General features: G+C 42.7%; 1 protein-coding gene, 1 long non-coding RNA gene and 1 pseudogene across 4 annotated transcripts; 1 reads left to right on the top strand and 2 right to left on the bottom strand.

Moving 5' to 3' along the window:
• Positions 1–61: 61 nt before the first annotated feature.
• LOC118966020 lies at positions 62–2,132 on the top strand. Its single transcript, XR_005053216.1, has 2 exons — positions 62–362; positions 981–2,132. It is a non-coding gene; the product is annotated as an uncharacterized LOC118966020 (long non-coding RNA).
• Positions 1,305–12,182, bottom strand: LOC110531817 (CTD nuclear envelope phosphatase 1A). 3 transcript variants are annotated; one of them, XR_005053215.1, is made up of 9 exons: positions 11,382–12,158; positions 8,488–8,554; positions 6,830–6,948; positions 5,049–5,120; positions 4,783–4,899; positions 4,531–4,642; positions 2,880–2,919; positions 2,618–2,702; positions 2,475–2,507 (listed from the first exon to the last, which is right to left on the bottom strand). XR_005053215.1 is itself a non-coding variant. In XM_036987669.1 (8 exons), the coding sequence occupies exons 1-8, from the start codon at positions 12,058–12,060 to the stop codon at positions 2,447–2,449; spliced, it is 636 nt and encodes a 211-aa protein (XP_036843564.1). In that variant the 5' UTR covers positions 12,061–12,182; the 3' UTR covers positions 1,305–2,446. The 3 variants fall into 3 exon arrangements, 2 of the variants coding, with proteins under 2 accessions (XP_036843564.1, XP_021470924.1); XM_036987669.1 differs by lacking the exon at positions 2,880–2,919 and having other exon boundaries at positions 1,305–2,507; positions 12,058–12,182; XM_021615249.2 differs by lacking the exon at positions 2,880–2,919 and having other exon boundaries at positions 1,305–2,507; positions 11,382–12,155.
• Positions 12,183–13,736: 1,554 nt separating this feature from the next.
• On the bottom strand, positions 13,737–15,412 carry LOC110533008 (annotated as a pseudogene).
• Positions 15,413–22,781: the final 7,369 nt, after the last annotated feature.

The raw sequence follows: 22,781 nt of genomic DNA, 5'->3' as shown, positions 1-22,781 counted from the left end.
GTTGTGAAAGTTTGAACGCTGAATTAAACATTTAGTAATATTCAGCAATTAATCGAAATGTAAGGATTATTTAACAAATTAGCAATCATTTTGTTTTCATAGTTTTGTTGCAAAATATATATTTTTAATAAAAAACTGATTTTCAACGGAACTACTTTATTTTGACCAACCGGTTGTGATGAGGCAGTTGTCATATGACCGACCCATCACTGCACTTTCCGTGGCGTGTTATTGAGTGTAGCCAGCAGCACATTCAACAGAGACTACTAAATCGATGGCTGAATTTAATTGTGTTTATAGTGCAGACCTGGAAGTAAATTGTGGGACTAATAATTCCTCCCAGTGTCTAATCACACTTCAAGGTGGGTGTCAGTATCAGTTTGATTGGGCAGTTGCACAAGTGGTCACATGCTTGGGAGTCATAGGTCAGCTGAGGTGGCTGCTGTTGATATTACTTTTTTCCCCCCTAGGCAAGTCAGTTAAGAACAAATTCGTATTTACAATGACGGCCTAGGAACAGTCGGTTAACTGCCTTGTTCAGGGGCAGAACGACAAGAGTTTCACCTCGTCAGCTCAGGGATTTGATCTAGTAACCATTCAGTTACTGGCCCCAACGCTCTAACCACTAGGGTACCTGCCGCCCCACAATCGTCACAATATCCTTACAAGTAGTGTAGTCAAAGCATTTGAAAAGGTAAACTATAAAGGGTATACCAGTTCCATAAAACAATATGTTCTGTTTATGACCCGTTTTCAAAGGTACCTTAATACGCCCTACATCACAAATTCCAGGCTCCTAGCAAAGCTCGTTTTTTTCTCCCTAGCAGTTAATTGATTACCCTATGTCACAAACAGCGAGTTAACTCCCTGACTGGTTACTAAGGTTCAAATCAATCTTTGATTAAAATGAAAATATGGAAACCAGTGTGGTGGCCCTTCAGTGGCCAACCTGGATATGAATACACCTGCTATGTCAACAGGTAGTCCCCATGTCAAGCAGCGGAGACAATGATGGGGAATGGAGATCATGATGCAGTTACTCATCTTACCACATGAGGGCAGCCAAGTGTAAGATTTGGCAGTGGATCTTATTGAGAAACAGAATATCACCATTACTTGTCCTATAACAAAAATGCAATGTCAATTTTTGAAATTTCTCTCACAATTTAAAACTGGTCCCCCTTTCCTGAGCATTCTGTCATACATTCCCACAAAATACAAGCAGACAAAACACCACAACTGGGATGCTTTTTGAGAGCACCGTGATTCTGTTTAAGTTACAAAGGAGAGCCAGATAAAAGTGGTCAATACTGACAAGTGTTTTATTAGTAACACAGACCTGGGGACTGAGCCAAAAAGATGCAGTCTTGACAAGACTGAAATTGTTCAAATGGCATTGAAAAGACAGGAGCAGACAATGGAACCAATACAGTCAGGGGAACAATCAAAAGGGCTGCTCATTCTGCTTCAAATACAAAACAACAAAGTACAAATCCAGAAATTAAGTGCAAAACCCAAATTGAATTGATATATCAGGCATAAGATTTTCAATAATGGAGATGTCTATGTCATACTATACATCATGGTAACTGAAAGATGAGAAATTAAAATATTTTTTTTAACCATTATTTTCTTTCATAAGTTCTTCAGTCCAGCCTTACATCCTACAATGGGTTTTGGAGGAACAAGCTTGAGATAAATGATCATGTCTAACCAACAGTCATTTGATTAAAAAAAATAAAAAATAGACTGCTTTATACTTCATCCAGAGAGGTCTGTGTTGTGTAGCAAATCTTCATTGCGTAAAATTACTTGTCATAACTCACTCATTGGTACCCTCGACACATGAATTACCCTGGTTGATTGACAGGGCCTATATTCCCCCAATCAAAACTATCATCCTCCATCTAATCCTGTCGTCCGGTTCCTCTTGGCCATCTTAACAGAAGTAAGGTCCAGTACCAAGTTGAGAAAGAGAGAGTAAAATAACAGGCGTCGTTAGAGGTGCAGTCCAGACTAATGACATGTAAGAAAAAAAGGATGGAAACTTGTCTAGTTCATTGCCTTGCTGTCCCTATTATTTTGTAACGTCAAAAGTTTAGCATGACGAACAAACGTGAGCATTCTCCCAATTCATGTACAAAAAGACTCAGCCCCATGCGTACTTACACAGAGTCAGTATTAGGAACTAAGGCAGAGAGACTCCATTTAGTTTTTTTCAAAAATCATACAAGAAAAAGAAAAAAGCTGGCTTCCCCCCAGTCATTTGCTGGCTCTCCAGATCTTGCTCCGGTCATTCCTTGTTGGATGTTCTGCTTTAACCCTTCTCTCCTCGGTCCTTTTCTGAGAGGAGTGAAAGGTCCACTGCGTGGTAACGGAGGAGCAGGTAGGGGGAAGGGGTATAAAAAGAGCCAATCAGCGAGACCCTCCCCGCAGAATCAGCCAATCACCAGAGCCGGTGCTGGTGGAGGTTTCGACTGAGGACGGATCGGATGTCAGCGGTGAACCTAGCAGACAGTTGTAAGGGTTATGGATTTCTCATGCCACCAGGTAACTGGAAAAACACTGCTACAGTGCAGGAGCCTCATCCATCCATCTGAATACCTTAAATACTCACCTAAGTGCATCTAGCATAGGCAGCAGGTTAAGGAGTGCTGTGTCACTAGGGTCGCTGAACCAAGACTTGATAGGTATTGCATTGTCTGGAAGGCAAATACAGACATTCAAAACCAAAATAAGGATAGTAGGAGAGTTGTGAAACCTAATAATTGGTGTGTAAAACCAGGTGAGTACAAAATGATCTGCTGTTGAAAAATCAACAAAACATTACTTTTATTAATAGGGTACAGGTGGTTGCTCCTTGGTAGCTGCCAACTTACCTTGATTCTCACAAGTCTGTCACAAGGCTAATCACGGTTTCTATAGAAAACGGCAATGTTTGAATTGGTGTGTGGTTTGTTCGCTTAAAAACGTGTAAGAGCTGCTTGGCAACCTTCCACTCACACCCACCAAGCGGACAGCAACTGGTTTGACAACATCTTGACATTTAAAACAAGCTCACCTAGGCGGATATGACCTAGAATGATGTACAGTTGAAGTCGGAAGTTATACACTTAGGTTGGAGTCATTAAAACTTGTTTTTCAACCACTCCACAAATTTCTTGTTAACAAACTATAGTTTTGGCAAATCAGTTAGGACATCTACTTTGTGCATGGTAAGTAATTTTTCCAACAATTGTTTTCAGACATTATTTCAAAGTATCACAATTCCAGTGGGTCAAACATTTACATACACTAAGTTGACTGTGCCTTTAAACAGCTTGGAAAATTCCAGGAAAAAAAAAGCTTAATCTGTACAAACAATAGTACGCAAGTATAAATACCATGGGACCACGTAGCCGTCATACCGCTCAGGAAAGAAACGTGTCCTGTCTCCTAGAGATGAACATACTTTGGTGCGAAAAGTGCAAATCAATCCCAGAACAACAGCAAAAGACCCTGTGAAGATGCTGGAGGAAACAGGTACAAAAGTATCTTTATTCAAAGTAAAACAAGTCCTATATCGACAATCTGAAAGGCCTCTCAGCAAGGAAGAAGCCACTGCTCTAAAACTGCCATAAAAAACCCAGACTACGGTTTGCAACTGCACATGGGGACAAAGATCATACTTTTTGGAGAAATGTCCTCTGGTCTGTTGAAACAAAAATATAACTGTTTGGCCATAATGACCATCATTATGTTTGGAGGAAAAGGGGGAGGCTTGCAAGCCCGAAGAACACCATCCCAACCGTGAAGAACGGGGGTGGCAGCATCATGTTGTGGGGGTGCTTTGCTGCAGGAGGGACTGGTGCACTACACAAAATAGATGGCATCATGAGGCTGGAAAATTATGTGGATATATTGAAGCAACATCTCAAGACATCAGTCAGGAAGTTAAAGCTTGGTCGCAAATGGGTCTTCCAAATGGACAATGACCCCAAGCATACTTCCAAAGTTGTGGCAAAATGGCTTAAGGACAACGAAGTCAAGGTATTGGAGTGGCCATCACAAAGCCCTGACCTCAATCCTATTGAACATTTGTGGGCAGAACTGAAAAAGCGTGTGCGAGCAAGGAGGCCTACAAACCTGACTCAGTTACACCAGCTCAGTCAGGAGGAATGGGCCAAAATTCACCCAACTTATTGTGGGAAGCTTGTGGAAGGCTGCCCAAAATGTTTGATCCAAGTTCAACAATTTAAAGGCAATACTACCAAATACTAATTAAGTGTTTATAATCTGCTGACCCACTGGGAAATAAAATCACTACTATTATTCTGACATTTCACATTCTTAAAATAAAGTGGTGATCTTAACTGACCTAAGACAGGGATTTTTACGAGGATTAAATGTCAGGAATTGTGAAACTGAGTGTAAATGTATTTGGCTAAGGTGTATGTAAACTTCCAACTTCAACTGTACATAAACATCTTATCACAAAGTATGCATACATTTGTGTTGTGTGAGTGTGCACGCATATGTGTATAACCTCACCTGGATGACTCCGGTAAGCTCCAGGCGAGTTGTCCAGGATGACGATACTAGACAGGTCTTTGTGTACAACAGACAGGTCTTTAATATAACTACCTAGATCCAACGTGCAATGCTGCAGACACAGGAAGAAGACATAGAAGATGTAAGCAGATCGTAAATAAATGAGAACGAGGTCACTGATAGAGTACAGTTTTCACAAAGATGTGGATAGACATAAATCAGTTGTGTTCAGATGATAGGGGAGAGCGATACCTGTCTGTAGTATCTGCGTTTCAGGATGTTCCTGTTGTTGTCCAGCTTGTCTGCCACTGCCGAGCCATAGATCTCCATACTGGCCGTGAATACTACCAGCTCATACCACTGGCTGACCTGGGGAGCGGGGTCACACACACAGCGAAGGATACATGTTAGGCTCACGCCATCATTTACAGTCAAAGAACTGGTCAAACAGAGCACAGCATTGTTGACAATGACATACAAAATAGAACTCAGTTCACAAGGACAACATTTTTACTTACCACTTCTAAAAAGAAGTCAACGTGCGGCCTTTTATGTACAAAGAATCTGACAGGGTGCTTGTCAATGACTACCTGCGAGAGAGAGAGAGGGGAAACGGGTGCAACACGTTTCTAGATGCATGACCTCCAATATGATACAGGAAAGATAAGTGTTTTCACTGCAGTCATTTTAGGTGTGGGCTGCCACAATATGGAACACGGGAAAAAATATTTCTGCCGAGGCGCACTTTAAAGATGCTAGAACAGCCCACATTTACTTTCTCTGCAAACAAAATGAGTAATGAATAGAATAAATCAGACAACCCCATAGTAGAACAGTTGATGTATTTACCTAGTTGGCTTGTTGTTGTGGGTTCTCTGCAAGATAATATTCCTCTCGAAGCACATTCATGTTACAAGTGTCATAGGGAGTGAGGGAAACATGCATGCTGACAAGCAGTCAACGCACAACAATTCTCATAATAGCTGGGAAAACAGCTCTTGCAGAACTTTTGACTTCACCCCAGTCTCAAAATGAAATGGTTTTGACAGTTTGGAAGTTAACGAAGTGAGCTTCTCTTTTCCTCCAGCTACAACCACGCAGTGTGACTCACAAAAGTGATTGCAGTCCTCGTTATTAAACTATCAACTATACTCAGCATATGTAAAGAAATGGCCATATACAGTGCATTCGGAAAGTATTCAGACCCCTTCCATTTTTCCACATTTTGTTGCATTACAATTCTTAAATTGATTAAATAAAAATCCTCAATCTACACACAATACCACATAATGACAAAGAGAAAACATTAATTTTAGCAAAATGATAAATAAAACAGAAATGTCTTATTTAAAAAAGTATTTAGACCCTTTGCTATGAGACTCAAAATTGAGCTCAGGTGCATCCTGCTTCCATTTATCATCCTTGACATGTTCCTACAAATTGAAGTCCACCTGTGGTAAATTCAATTGATTGGACATGATTTGGAAAGGCACACACCCGTCTATATAAGGTCCCACAGTTGACAGTGCATGTCAGAGCAAAAACCAAGCCATGGGGTCGAAGGAAATGTCCGTAGACCTCCAAGACAGGATTGTGTCAAGGCACAAATCTGGGGACGGGTACCAAAAATGTGTTTGCAGCATTTAAGGTCCCCAAGAACACAGTGGCCTCCATCATTCTTAAATGTAAGAAGTTTGGAACCACCAAGACTCTTCCTAGAGCTGGCCGCCGGCCAAACAAAGCAATCGGGGGAGAAGGGTCTTGGTCAGGGTGGTCAGTCTTAGCTCCAGAGTTCCTCTGTGGAGATGGGAGAACCTTCCAGTAGGACTACCATCTCTGAAGCACTCCACCAATCAGGCCTTTATGGTAGAGTGACCAGACGGAAGACACTCCTCAGTAAAAAGGTACATGACAGCCCGCTTCTAGTTTGCCAAAAGGCATCGAAAGGACTCTGACCATGAGAAACAACATTCTCTGGTCTGATGAAACCAAGATTGAACTCTTTGGCCTGAATGACAAGCGTCACAAACCTGGCATAATCCCTACGGTAAAGCATGGTGGTGGCAGCATCATGCTATGGGGATGATTTTTAGCAGCAAGGACTGAGAGACTCGTCAGAAAAAGTTGAGCAAAAACTGTTAGTGAACCGACGATTCGTAACATTTAAATCGCATTGCACATTGGGTGAATCTTTAAATCCCTAATGCGCAGCCTGCTTGTCTCTGGACCAGAGGGTCACACGTTCAAGTCCTGATATGACTACCCCCCAAATTCACTGTGTGCTTGTGTGCGCGTTTACCTTGAGGATGAAGTCTGGTGGTGTGCCGGGTCTCACTGTGGGTCTGAGGACCCCGTCGTGGTGAGAGTGGATCAGTGTCTCATCTAGATCCAGCACCAGAATCTTCCTCTTCACTGCATCTAAAGGGCCAAACAAACACATACACCTGCTTATTACATGTTCAACACACCCCCCACCCCCCCTTGCGGTTAGAGTGCGGGGGTTCGCTCCTGGTCGAGTCATAACAAAGACTCAAAATATGGGACCGGACGCCTCTCTGCTTGGCACTCAGCAACAAGGAGATGGATTGGGGATACGGCCCTGCGACAGTCTAGTGTCCTGTTCACCAGGTTGTGTACTTGTACATCAAGCTGCCTCACCTCATGGTACAGAAACAAGAGAAAGGTAACGAGAATATGGGCCACTGGCTCAGACAAGGCTTACTTGTCCAAGGCTGACTTATTACACACACACCTTGCTTTATATCTAACCTATAACACCATAAAGAACATGACAGATGGGTCAATAATACTGATGATTTTACCATCTTACACAAGTGACAAAAAAGTTATTTTGTGTCAATGCATTCACATGTTTTGCACTATGCTAGCTGTTTCAAGCGCCCACATGCTTCAATAAAAGGTATCGGGTTAATGTGATAAGAGATTGCAAAGCCGGTCTGTGCTATGGAAAATCCCTTGGAAGAGACTGGGGTTGCGTTCATACTCTTCAGCCTTAGAGGAACTGAAATGAAAGCTGCAACATGTAACTTTTGGGGGACTTGACCAATTCACAGTTATAGATCTGTCCTCATCGAAAGCAAGTGTAAGAAGTGGTAGATATGTTCTATGTTCCCTATTTCTATGCTTCCTGTTCTTAAATTTAGTTTTTGCATCTTTTACTTTCAGTTTTGTACACCAGCTTCAAACAAACATTTTTGGTTATTGAAAATGTATTTCAGTGTTTTAAATGGTACAACGATAATCTACAATTGCTTCTTTTGTTACAAATTGAAATTAGGCTAACAATTCAAATTTTTGCAAACCAGGAAATGGTGAAGCGATTTCTGCTTAATGCTTTAATAATGGATTTACAGAACTGCGGATCCACATTTGTGTAAGTATGGTTCCCCTGTTGTCCTTTGAGACAAGCAATAAAACAGTAGTAGTCAGAACTCCTAGGTCCCAGCAAGCACCTGTGTTTCACGCACATACAGTATGTTGTCTCTGAAGATGTATACAATTATATGGCCACCACTTTGCTGTACTAGCTGCTTTGTAGAGATTGTATCTGTTGCTGTTTCATTGCATTTAGTTTTGTGTTTTGTGATCATGTTTTTTCCTGTTTGTCTTAATCATAGTTATCAATAAAACAAAAAATAACTGAAAGTAACTGAAGTAACACAAAGCTCTTTCTTTGGAGGCATTTCTGAACAAGGACTTTACTAAATAAAGACAACTGGACTCTGGCAACTAATGTGTAGATGCAGTAGACCAGATGAAACCAGAATGAAAGTTGAGGAAGCTATAGCAAAGGGCAGAGGCATTATGAGGTCATGTCAGTGTGTTTATTCATTCTATAGTTTATACATAATGATCAACTGGGCAGGGTCCAGTTTTCTGGGATCGAGGAATGGCAGAGTGGGTCAGAAAGGATGACAGAGCGACAGCAGTACTCACTAAGTCTATTTCTGGAGATGGGGGACAGTGGTAAAGTGTCATACCGCACCGTCTGGTACTGGATTACCTGAAACAGAATGAGAGAGATTAAACATACTTGTTCAACTCAGCCAAAGGGAGTCACTCAAAGACACTAGTGTTTGTTACATTTGTGAGCATAAATTGCATGAATTTGAAGGCAGAACAGTGGGCAAAGTTGAGTTACTCCTGTCTTGGAAATGGTACAGAAATACAATTTTAATTAAAGAAAAAAGAAAAATATTGGTAAATTTATTACAAACCGATTTATTAAAACCCTCATTATTCCATTGTCTGCTCCCTACATGGGAAAGCCTAATTGGGGGAAAGTGTGGTTATGGAAAATGTAGGCCTATGTCTACGTATCCGTGGCAACATTATTCCCATGTCCACAAACAAAAGCGCATGGTCAGACTAGACCTAGGCCTCCACGGCTACTGCTATCCTTGGGAGCATTTCAAAAGTTTATAGTGCGTTCCTCTACTTCATTTAGGTCTCAGCACTAATTAGATCTGTGCTTACACCTGTCAGGGCACATGACAGACCAGTTGGTAAGGATCCCAGAGGAGAGGGAGCCATATCAGATTTAGACACACTGATTTTCCCCACTCCAGTCATTCATTGTTCCCTCCTTTTTCCCCCTAAACAGAGTAGACAGCTTTTTTGCCTCTCTGTTCTCCATAAGGGCTAGGAATAGGGGGCCAAGTGAAAAGGGAGACCTGCAGGGTGACTGTCTGCGGCTGCCAGGTTGTTTTGTCCAAAACCCTTAGATGACACCCACTGCCAGATCTTTGATACATGCCCTGTGGCGCTTGGCCCGGCCTAGGGATAGCCTGTTCATGAGCAGCTGGTGGATGCCATGGGGGAACCCACAGCCCCACATTCTGTACCCCCTAGGGCAGTGGTATTCAAAGTCGGAGTCGCGGGGGAATTGCACTTTAACTTTTTTGGGGGGGAACCAAAAATTAAGAGTACATGTTATTTTATAGGACAATATACAAACATTGAGAATTATATATTTAATTTTTTTTTTGGGGGGGGGGGGGAATACAATTTTACTGAGTAAATGAATGTATTGGTTCTCAGAGATGAAAATGTAATGAATAGAAGATTGTTGATGTAAAAATCCAAATGTACAGATTTTAACATTGTGTCATTATATTTGGGGTAGCCAGAATGTCTGGGGGAGGGGTAAGAAAAATGGGGTCCCTGCTGAAAAGTTTAAATACCACTGCCCCTGGGTATTGTCTGGATATAACCCTCCCAGAAACCCTCTCCAGCCCTCCACTCCTCTGGAAGATGCATTTATGTCATAGTGTTATCTGTCTTGAAGATTATGATGCAACTGGCTTATATGTCTAGCACACATCTGATTAAGGACTGGTAGCATATGCATGCGTTTATGCTCCATAATCCAATTGTAGTGATGACAGCTACCGTCCACTAGGTTCATTGTAACCCTAATTTAGCATACCAAATTCTAATAATTAGCTTATTTGTATCCCAATTAGCTTTTGCATCAGCTTCTTTTCCTGGGGCCCACAAAGCATTACAAGTAACAAAACAACGATCGATAAGGACAGTCACAAATTTGAAATACAATGATAAACAATACAATAAAAATACTGTGCGTATTAGTGTCTGTATGTGCATGTGTTTGATAAACTTGTTGACAAGCTGAATCTGGTTAGTTACAACTGGGGTTGGAGCGAAAACCTACAGCAGGGTAGCTCTCCGGGAACATGGTCTGAGAACCCTGGTCTAAGCCTAGCCTATATAGCTACAGCATATTAGGGTCTCTATTGTATGAACGGGCAACCTGGTTTAGCTAGACACCTAGGCATCATCACATTGGTAGCTGGGAGTGGGAAAACCTGTAATATACTCCAGAGAATTCCCAAACTGAGAATTCCAAGCCTAGGCAGTCTTTCTCCAGCATATTTTGGGCGCACAACATGACGGATTGTTCAGGAAGAAATAGGTTGCTACATTTTGAAACAAATTGTTATTTTATTCATATACAGCATTTTGACTTGAAATGTTCCAAACACTGTCCGCATCCCACTGACTAGGCCCTGAGCGATTATGTATCACTGTTAGGTAATACAATACATGCGGTAAACACTGGAGCTTGCCTAAACTACAACATACTTAAATGTAATACCAGCACTCCCCTCTCGCTCTCTGTTGCTGTGAAACAAAGTCAGAAACAAAATCCTTTGATAATGTGGCATCAAGTTTACAGACAGTATATAATAAACAAACCATATGCCCCACCCAACCAGACTGTGTGCATTATTTGGTGGACAGGTGGAGCCTTTGACACCTCAAATGTCAAGTTTATATTTGGGGCATCAGCAAACGTGACCAGAGTCTTGTGGGTCCTGTCCATATATCAAGGGCATGCAAGACCTCAGTCGGACAAGAGCCTTCCTTTGTCCTCCTAACACTCACATCACACTACACTACAGTAGAGGGCTACAAAAGTAACCCAGAAACACGTGAGAGCATTGGCATTCGATTGTCAGAATGAAAATGATTTGTGTGAGTCCATTACAAAGGTTGTGTCTGTTTATTTCAACGGAATCCTACAGCCCCACCGGAAGCACATTACCTGTCAAGACCTTCCACCAAGTGCCATTCTTATCTATGGCTCTGATAAGGGCCATGTGCCCATAGGGAAGTGGAAGCATGTTTGTAAACTGTGAGATGGAGGTTAGTTTTGTTTTAGGTTTGCGACAGGGCCATGACAGCAGTAACCAATGCATTTGAATGTCATGTCTGTCCCCCACACACACGACTTACCCAGACAATGTAAACAAATGTGCAAACAAACAAGAGCAGTTGGTTTGGCTATTTTTCAAAAAAATACTCACCGTGCGTAGGTGCTTCCTGAGAATGTACAAGATGAATCCCCACATTCTGGACGTTACACCTAGGAAAGTGCGGATGCCAAGTAGACACTGACGGGTCTTCAGCATGTCGGCGACCACACAAGGACCCACACAGGAACAGGAGGTCGAAGGTGCTACAAGTTAACCCGCTCAGCTAAATTTACCAATGTGGTTCAGGCTAGGGTCCAAATTGTCGAATTGGAATCCGTCCCTATAACCTCAACAACCGCTCAAAAACGAACCAAACACGTCCAAATTAACAAGAGTAGATCGAGCAAACGTGTGAGTGCCTCTGCACGCTTGCTGCACAACTCTCATAGATTTGAATGCATTGACATTGTGTAGCAGAATATGTTTACTATAGAAACAAGACTTAAAACAAAAGTAGACTCTTGCACGACGTTTGCTATCCAATAGCAATTTGGTCAGTGAGTGGGCTACCGACTGGCTAGCTAGAGTCAGAATATACCACGCAGCTCGTCTCGCCGACAAGCTAAGCTAGCAGCTAGCTCGGTAGGGTGACCACCTTGAACCGTGGAGAACATTAACTAACAACTTTCGTCCTTCGAAATTTGAAAACAGGAAACAATACTCTTATTTGATCTGTGGTATTTGAAGAAAAATAATGTCTGAAAACTAACAAAAGTCAAACAGTCACCATGAAAACTGCTTGCAGTTCACAGCAAATCCGGAATCGAACTGCGAGCCGCCATCGCCGTCACTTCCGCGGGGAGAAGTCTTCTCAACCTGATTCGAACCTGACGGTTGCGCGCAGCACGTCCCCGTGGAAAGCAGACAAATTAAAAGTAAACGAGTAGATGGACAGAATTTTCAAACCTATGTATTCTCTTTGGTAGGTGTGTGGGTTTTTCCAATTTCTAAAGCAAATACATTTGTTGTATTACCCCGAACAAACATTGAAGTGATGAAATATGATGCAGAAGTCAAATCAAGCTGTTTTTATTTTTATTTAACCAGGTAGGCAAGTTGAGAACAAGTTCTCATTTACAATTGCGACCTGGCCAAGATAAAGCAAAGCAGTTCGACACATACAATGACACAGAGTTACACATGGAGTAAAACAAACATACAGTCAATAATACAGTAGAAACAAGTCTATATACGATATGAGCAAATGAGGTAAGATAAGGGAGGTAAAGGCAACAAAAAAAAGGTCATGGTGGCAAAGTAAATACAATATAGCAAGTAAAACACTGGAATGGTGGATTTGCAGTGGAAGAATGTGCAAAGTAGAAATAAAAATAATGGGGTGCAAAGGAGCTAAATAAATAAATAAAATAAAATAAATACAGTAGGGAAAGAGGTAGTTGTTTGGGCTAAATTATAGGTGGGCTATGTACAGGTGCAGTAAGTGTTTCCCTGTTTAGGGAATTCAGTTGCTCCTTTCTGGCATGAAATTGTCAAGACTCTACAAGAAACAATTGTAGGTTTATTTACAAGTCTGTGATTTCATGTGGCTTCTATTACAGTGAGTTGGGTCTGACTCTAAACATTAGTGGTCACTAGACTCAAGCTCACACTCCAGTGGTTAGCGGTAGAAACTACAGAAGTTTTTATTTTTATTTAACCAGGTAGGCAAGTTGAGAACAAGTTCTCATTTACAATTGCGACCTGGCCAAGATAAAGCAAAGCAGTTCGACACATACAATGACACAGAGTTACACATGGAGTAAAACAAACATACAGTCAATAATACAGTAGAAACAAGTCTATATACGTACGATATGAGCAAATGAGGTAAGATAAGGGAGGTAAAGGCAACAAAAAAAAGGTCATGGTGGCAAAGTAAATACAATATAGCAAGTAAAACACTGGAATGGTGGATTTGCAGTGGAAGAATGTGCAAAGTAGAAATAAAAATAATGGGGTGCAAAGGAGCTAAATAAATAAATAAAATAAAATAAATACAGTAGGGAAAGAGGTAGTTGTTTGGGCTAAATTATAGGTGGGCTATGTACAGGTGCAGTAAGTGTTTCCCTGTTTAGGGAATTCAGTTGCTCCTTTCTGGCATGAAATTGTCAAGACTCTACAATAAACAATTGTAGGTTTATTTACAAGTCTGTGATTTCATGTGGCTTCTATTACAGTGAGTTGGGTCTGACTCTAAACACTAGTGGTCACTAGACTCAAGCTCACACTCCAGTGGTTAGCGGTAGAAACTACAGAAGTGCAAGCATACTGTACAAAAAGGTGTCAGTTTGAGGCATTACAAATGTGCTAGTATAAAAAAAATACATAACAGACAACCTGAAAACAGTACCCTTTATTTGAAGCTAGATTTAAACAGATACCTGTCATAGATCTACTGTAGGCATCTGTTCTCTGCATCATTCAGTCTTCTGCTGAAATATTCCTGAATTGATTTCTGTAACAAGCAGTATCTCTCTTGTCTACTTACACGGACTCCACCTTAACCACATTCCTCCACTGCAAAAACTGGCATTCGGTAAACCTGGTATTCTGTTAGACTTTAATTTAAATCTCCTCTGAGAAAGTAAAATAAATACCTCAGGCAGGAACCCATGCTATTATTTTGGTTGCCGGCATGTAAATGTCCGATGTGGCATTAACTGTAAGGGCTTAGGACACTGCTTTTCATGGATAGTAGCCTGTCCTCTAGAAATCAAGATCATCATCAGGGTCCTCAAATCAAATCAAATCCGGGTCATAATCGGGTCATAATCATCATTGGCATCAGGCTCATACAGGATCCGTCCTGAACTGAGGCCCAGGTGCAGAAGTGCTGACTTCCTGGAAGAAGACAAATGCAGAGTTCAATAAACACTTGAGGCAACTTATTCAGACAGCAGCAAGCAAGGACAGTAGCAAGACAGTTTGGGGAGAAAAGGCATGGATGGTGGAATCACAGTGGAAATAAATCTCACTTCTCTTCCCTGAAGTCGAATGGAAGCAGCAGTTTTTCTTTGGCCTCTCTCTCTGTATCGGACAGGTGGAGGTTAAAGGTCAGGTTGGCTGTTGGATCTACCTGGGGAAAGACGAGAGACTCATACAACACAATTGGCTTATTCCTTCTCCTTCTCATATAGTACATGTCAGAAATAATACAGGTGTGCCAGCTCAGATTTGTCTGCATTCATCCCTGTGTATCCAGGATGACTGAGTTTGCTCTGTATTGTAACTGGCAGGTCCTCATTGATGCTGAATATATCTTCCTGGTAACAGACACACAACACTATCGGCATAAAATGGCTAAGACAGTTTAGCTCCCAGTCTTCTGGTCCCTGGAGCCCCGGTGATGACACTGATTATAAATACCATGACAAACCTTTCTTGAGAGCCTAAAGTCTCTGGCATATGACAGCAGGGTCACGATGCCTCAAAATCCATGAGAGGGAGACAATGATGAGTGTCACTGCTTTGGCCTGAGGTGTTTGTTTGAGAAGAGTGCCTATGTCCTCTAGGGTGAACTGATGGACAGTAAATTGTGAGTTTCCAGTCCAGCTAAGAGGATCTGAGTCGACATTGTGAAAGTGCAGCCTATTTTCAAAGTGGAAAAACATGCAGAAGTAGGCTAGTACAGTTGACTAATTTAAGGAGTTTCTGATTTGTTTCTAGTCACCTCTGTGCAGATGTTCTGTCCAATCCTTTTTTGAGTTCATCTTCACTGGCCTCGAACCCCAATACATGGACTACTGTACCTCCTTCCAGAAACACAATATATTGGAATGATATTAATGCACAACACAAACTATATGAATAACGTTACAAGATAACACAATGAAAATACTTGTGCCATGGAAAAGTGATGTACCGTTTAAGTACTGTATTTATGTAGCTTTTCAGGTGTCGACCAGAGTAATTCACATAATCGGTCAAAAGCAAATGTTCGCTAGTAAACTACTGCCAGTGGTTCTGAAAATATTGCTTTTAGTTAGCCAACTGTACAATATGGTGACCACAGACAAGTATATTTGACCTTGTATTAAATTTAATCCTCCAGCTTCTGTTCCTTGCAACACTTCCCACAACATACTGTATTTACAGGCTTAACAGCTTGCTAACGTTATAGCAAGAATGTTGGTTACCGCGTGTGGTACCTCTTCGTCTGCCTTCTTCAAACATTGATGTTCCTCTTCAAATCTGAAAATTATCATGACTAGCTTTTATCAGCTGGATATTTATCTCGGTTAACCCAACTAAAGTCTTGCGTTTACGAGAGATTACCTGGACATTAGATGGAACATGGAAGTTTGCGTTTAAGAGAATAATTAAGTTGTGCGAGTGCATTAAATGTACATTTCAACACAAGGCGATCAGCTCGTGTCGGGAAAAACTCCATGCCCCCAGAAAGCATCTGGTTATTAGCCCTAATCACGCCATTCCTTTTCAACCCATGACATTATCAATGTAGCAAATGGAATTACATTATTTATGAAGTGATTGATACAAGTGTGTCCTATATAAATACGATTTCATGGATCTGGAGAGCAGTGAGCATTCTGTTATACAGGTAGAATTACCAGCAGTTCAATGAACCCCGTTCCTGTCTTGTGGAACTTTGGCACGAACGCTGCTCGAGCTGGTTGACTGTTTGGAAAGCTGTGGCTCGTGATCAATCGTTCATAAACAAACTACTCAGTGTTTCAGCTCGGCTGTGCTGTGACTGGGTCAGGGATGGTAGGAGATAGTGATGGAGAAGCAAGTATGGAGCATAGTGGTACAAATAAAGGAGGGAGTAGGGTTTGAAGGGGAGCGAGAGGTCTATGGAGACAGAAAATGACATTTATGGAGAGCAACATAGCTTCTAGCGCTATCCAGGCTGTATCACATCCAGAAGTGATTGGGAGTCCCATAGGGTGGCGCACAATTGGCCCAGCGTCGTCCAGGTTTGGCCGGGGAAGTCCGTCGTTGTAAATAAGAATTTGTTTTTAACTGACTTGCCTAGTTAAATTTTTAAAAATGGAGGCAGTTCGGAGGTAGAAAGTGCCGATAAAGTGCAAGACGCGCTGGGAGCATAAAGTGATTCTGAAATTTAGGGAGGAAAGGGGAGTTGGGGGCGATGAGTCCGATAAGGTTGACGGCTGTTATAACATAGTTGATTGGGGGAAGTTGTCAATGCTAAATTGTTAAGAGATGGGAACTTGTTGGTGTTCTGTAAGGACATGGCACAGAGGGAAAAAGCTCTCCGAGTGAAGGTGGTGTCGAGCAGCTGAACTGATCAAGCAGGGAAGCAGTGGATTAAAGGGGTGATAACAGGGGTTCCTGTGAGTGTTAGCACTAAAGAGGTAAGGGTCAATTTGAGAGGAGGCGTTCTAGTGGATGTTCAAAGGTTGTAAGCAGGAAGGGGTGGAGTTAGGGTAGATAGAATATATACGTTATTATGTGAGGGCGTATGTGCCGAAGCCTTTAAGTGGTTATAACTGCCAGAGGTTTGGGCATGTGGCAACAGCCTGTAAAAAGAAAAAGAGGTGTGCCAGGTGTGGAGGGCAGCTTGAGTATGGTATGTGTGGGGATGGTGTACAACCAAAGTGTTGCAGCTGTCGGGGTACTCATAGTGTGGCATATAGCAGGTGTGAGACTATGAAGCAGGCAGTGGAGGTGCAACAAGTGAGAGTGGAGAGAGGGGTGTCATATGAGGCAGTGAGGGTGGTCCAGGGAGATATAGGTTTAAAGGAGAGATGGGTAGGAGCATCGAGACTGGGGATTACTGGGCAGATGGGAGACGATATGGTATACTGTACATAGATAAGAGAAAGCTGGTGATGTTCATAGCAGGAGCTGTCAATAGCACTGCTAAAGTAGAGTCTAAAACAGTAAGGATTCAGCTAATAGTGAAAGCTGCTGGGAGACATCTGAGTATGACAGGGTTGACATTGGAAGAACTTCGAGATGACCTCAATTAGCTGAGGGTGGAGTCATGTATTACTGGATCTTAGTTATGGTGGTAGTACTACAATGGAAGGCTGTTAGCTAATGGGCAGGAGTTCAAGCAGTTCATCGTAGATATGCCAGCCAAGCCTGATGTGATTTGTGTGCAGGAAACATGGCTCAAACAGAATGTGGAGTAGGGACAGAGATGTAGGGGGAGGGGGATGTGCCACCTTCATAATGCAAGGACTTTCCTACAGGATGCTAGGCAGAGGTATTGGAGGTGTGGTTGAGAGTAGTGGTAGTGGTAGTGAACTACTATAAACCGTGTCAGATATTGGACCTGGAAGTGGTGGAGATGGTGGAGGGCTAGGATAGAAGTAAGGTAATGGGGTGTGGGGATTTTAATTCCCACAACACGCTCTGGGGGGATGGATGGATGGAAATGGCCAAGTGATGGAAAATATGCTAGAAATGAAATATCTGGTGTGCCTGAATGATGGCAGAGGGACCAGGATTGATGTAGCCACAGGGAAAGAGTCTGCCTTGGACCTCACGCTGGTATCTAGTGCAATGGCAGGAAACGGTGAGTGAGAGGTATGGGAGGAGTTGACAGTAGGGAGTGGTCTTTACCCCATGGTATGCACAGTAGGCTTGATGGAGGATGTGTTGTCAGTGGACAGAGTAGGCAGGTGGGTGTTTGGAAGAGCAAAGTGGGATCAGTTTCAGGAGCTGAGTGAGCAGGTGATGGCTCAGGTGGATATGGGAGGGGATGTGGATAATATGAATAACTGGGTGAGAACAGCGTTAGTGGGGGCAGCTACTGAGGCTATACCTAAGAGTTCAGGGAGGAGGAGGAAAGCAGTCCCATGGTGGACGGAGGAGTAGGAACAGAACATTTAGAGTACTGAAAAGGACTCACACCTTCCAACATCTGATTCAGTATAAGCAGGCCCAGACCCTGAAGAGGAGAACTATCCGTCAGACAAAGAGGTCATGATGGCGTCGGTTCTGGGACACCATTGGAAGGGCGACACCTGTAGGAGAAGTATGGGGGATGATTAAGAGGATAAGTAGGGTCTGAAGGGAGTGGGATTATCCAGTGTTGACGAGTGGGAAGGATGTGGCAGTAACAGATGAGGAGGCAGAGATGATGGCCAAAGCGTTTATCCAAGTGCGTAGCTCAGCAAATTTGTCAGAGGAGGGGCAGAGAGAGAACCAGAGAGGAGCATCCTGGAGTGCTGGATAGGAGGGAGGATGTTCAGTTGTCGGAAATTTACATAATTTACATAGATTTAGGTTGGAGTCATTAAAACTCGTTTTTCAACCACTCCACACATTTATTGTTAGCAAACTATAGTTTCGGCAAGACATCTACTCTGTGCATGACACAAGTCATTTTTTCCAACAATTGTTTACAGACAGATTATTTCACTTATAATTCACTGTTTCACAATTCCAGTGGGTCAGACGTTTACATACACTAAGTTGACTGTGCCTTTAAGCAGAAGCTTCTGATAGGCTAATTGACATTATTTGAGTCAATTGGAGGTGTACCTGTGGATGTATTTCAAGGCCTACCGTCAAACTCAGTACCTCTTTGCTTGACATCATGGGGAAATCAAAAGAAATCAGCCAAGACCTCAGAAAAAAAATTGTAGACCTCCACAAGTCTGGTTCATCCTTGGGAGAAATGTCCAAATGCCTGAAGTTACCACGTTCATCTGTAGAAACAATAGTATGCAAGTATAAACATCATGGGACCACGCAGCCGTCATACCACTCAGGAAGGAGATGCGTTCTGTCTCCTAGAGATGAAATTACTTTGGTGTGAAAAGTGCAAATCAATCCCAGAACCTCAGCAAAATACCTTGTGAAGATGCTGGAGGAAACAGGTACAAAAGTATCTATGTCCACAGTAAAACAAGTCCTATATTGACATAATCTGAAAGGTCGCTCGGCAAGGAAGAAGCCACTGCTCCAAAACCGCCATAAAAAAGCCAGACTACGGTTTGCAACTGCACATGGGGACAAAGATCATACTTTTTGGAGACATGTCCTCTGGTCTGATGAAACAAAAATATAACTGTTTGGCCATAATGACCATCGTTATGTTTGGAGGAAAAAGGGGGAGGCTTGCAAGCCGAAGAACACCATCCCAACAGTGAAGCACGGGGGTGGCAGCATCATGTTGTGGGGGTGCTTTGTTGCAGGAGGGACTGGTGCACTTCACAAAATAGATGGCATCGTGAGGGAGGAAAAGTATGTGGATATATTGAAGCAACATCTCAAGACATCAGTCAGGAAGTTAAAGCTTGGTCGCAAATGGCTCTTCCAAATGGACAATGACCCCAAGCATACTTCCAAAGTTGTTGAAAAATGAAAAATGGCTTAAGGACAACAAAGTCAAGGTATTGGAGTGGCCATCACAAAGCCCTGACCTCAATCCTATAGAAAATGTGTTGGCAGAACTGAAAAAGCGTGTGCAAGCAGGGAGGTACAAACCTTACTCAGTTACACCAGCTCTGTCAGGAATGGGCCAAAATTCACCCAACTTAATGTGGGAAGCTTGTGGAAGGCTACCTGAAACGTTTGACCCAAGTTAAACAATTTAAAGGCAATGTTACCAAATACTAATTGAGTATGTAAACTTCTGACCCACTGGGAATGTGATGAAAGCTGAAATAAATCATTCTCTCTACTATTATTCTGACATTTCACATTCTTAAAATAAAGTGGTGATCCTAACTGACTTAAGACAGGGACTATTTTACTAGGATTAAATGTCAGGAATTGTGAAAAACTGAGTTTAATGTATTTTGCTAAGGTGTTGTATGTAAACTTCTGACTTCGACTGTAAATAATGTGTTGAATGTACCATTTAACATGGCAGAGCTGAAAATGACAATAGGTAAGGCTGGGTTAACTTCACCTGGGAAAGATGAGGTGTGCTATGTTATGTTGTCCCATCTTAGTGATGAGGCACTGGATAAGGTTTTGGTGTTGTACAACACAGTGTGGGAGGAGGGGAAACTACCAGGCAATTAGAAGGAGGCAGTAGTGGGACCAATCCTGAAACCAGAGAAGGACCCAACGAGGCCAACAAGCAATCGGCCAATAGCTTTAAGATCACATGTGTGTAATATTATGGAACATATGATTAAGGAGAGGCTGGAGAGCACAGGGATAGTATCGCCACATCAGAGTGGGTTCAGGAAGGCAAGAGGAACTATGGACCCAGCGCTCTGCTTAGAAGCAAGGAAAGCTCAGGTAAACAAGGAGACTGTTGTAGCTGTCTTTTTTGATGTGTCAAAGGCATATGATATGATGTGGATATGTTAATGAAGTTTGATATTATGGGGGTAGGAGGAAGAACGAACAACTGGATAAAGGATTTCCTGTTTGGAAGGTCAATCCAGGTGATGGTGGGAAAGTCACTATCGGGCAGCTACCTGGTAGATAACGGTACACCACGGGGGAGCGTGATTAGTTGTTCTCAATCATGATCAATGATGTTTACTCTCAGGTACAGCCGGATATTGGGAGGTCGTTATTTGCAGATGATGGGGCCTTATGGAAGAGGGGAAGAAATGTGCCATACGTAGTCAGGAAGTTACATGAAGCAAGTGAGGAGGTAGAGCGGTGGGCATTAATGCGGGGATTCAGGTTCTCTGTAGAGAACTCATAACAGTGTTCTTTACCAGGAGAAAGGTGGGAGATGAGGTATGCTTGAGGTTATATGGGAGAAACTTGGAAAGGGTGGGGGCCTTCAGGTTCCTTGGGGTAAACTTTGACACTAGACTGACCTGTGCAGAACACATTGAGAGAGTGGTGGGAAAGTGTAAGAAGGTGCTAAATGTGATGCGCTATCTGACGGGGAAGGAGTGGGGAGCTGGGCGTTCCTCATCGAGGACCATGTATGTTACATTGATCTGATCTGTAATAGACTATGACAGTATATCTTATGGTTCGGCAGCCCGGACCTCATTGGACTACAGGTGGAGATGGGGGATATGCCATTGCAGATTATGAGACAGCAGCTGGGAATTAATTATTACAGGGGACATGGGGTGTCTCATCCTGCAAAAGGGATTTTACAAGCATACTGGGAACATGAGCGAAGACAGAACACGAGCTTTGGGTTGGGTGGGTAATATCCAGGCGAAGGAGATGGGACTGTATGGAAGAGAGTTTAGTCCAACTGGAGCTATTCCTGTAAATCCACCATGGCTCCTCCCAGAGTCGCCTCTTCGACAAGTAAATGAAAGTGTCTAGTTTGAGAAACAGACGCCTCACAAGTCCTCAACTGGCAGCTTCATTAAATAGTACCCGCAAAACACCAGTCTCAACGTCAACAGCGAAGAGGACATTTCAAAGTGGCCCAAACTTTTGAACGGTAGTGCACGTTTACATAAAGTGGTTTGTAAATTAATACTGCACAAGGTTATTTGATCAAGAATTCATCTTGCAGGATTCAATGTTTGGAATTGTAAGAGTTGTTGCCTTGTCCCTTTCTCTGTGATTGTCATTCTGGAATCCAGAAAGATCCAAACCCTGTCCACAAACATTTACATCATAAGGTGCAACGTTATGGGCAACTACCTTTTTTTGCCAAAGCAGAGATGCTGAAAAAAATGTGTTTACCTAAACTACAGATATAGGCCCTATATAGGCCCAGTGCACTACTTTTGTGAAGAGAAAAAAAAATCCAAATATATATACATATAAATATATATATTTGTTTTATTCTGATTTTTCATGGGATGCTGCAGCACCCTCAGCACCCCTACTTCGCGCGGCCATGCGTATACACAAATACTTCTCTGCAGCTGCCACCACAACAAGATTCCCCCTCACAACCTCAATCAAAAGAGCTCATTGTGCCAGCAATGCGCCTTGTTCCATAGCAGAAAGCCTCCACACCCAGACCCAGGTAGACACTCATATCCTACATGCATGCACACTACAATGTGCATGCATGTAGACCAAGTGTAATCTGCTGTGCTCCTTCTTTCTGCCAGTGATCACCCCTGATGTTCAATTTAAACTCACCCAGCTGATTGCAATGCACACTGGTCAGATTGACCAGCAGATTACCTTTGCATGTTAGAGGAGGAGGTGGCGAGAGAAGTGCAAGAGAATGTAGAAGTTGCGGACTCAGAGGTCCCACCTGCACTTTTCAGGCAGCAGACCAATGGAAGCCTCCCCAGCAGATGTGGCCTGAGGGATAGACATTGTCCTCTATCCGGAGGCAGCCCCACAGAGGAGGGGCAGGTGGTGCACAGTGGCCAGGCTAGCTATGGATCCCAACAGGAATACGTTGCCTCTCAAGAGCGGGTGCCTGCAGCTGGGTGAGCCCAGCGTCCACTCACCCACTCAAAAGCATTGCAAACGAGGCAAGGATGATGTGTGTGATTTGGATGACTTGCTGAACCTGCTCCTCATGGGGGTGTGATTTTCCCTGGAAGAGGCGTAATGAAGGTTCACATTAAAATGATTCAGTGAGGGTTGTTAACTTAGGTACAGTATATG

The sequence above is a fragment of the Oncorhynchus mykiss genome, chromosome 9 (genome assembly GCF_013265735.2).
Source record: "Oncorhynchus mykiss isolate Arlee chromosome 9, USDA_OmykA_1.1, whole genome shotgun sequence".
NCBI classification, from domain to species: domain Eukaryota; kingdom Metazoa; phylum Chordata; class Actinopteri; order Salmoniformes; family Salmonidae; genus Oncorhynchus; species Oncorhynchus mykiss.
This window is presented reverse-complemented; position numbering and strand designations above follow the sequence as displayed.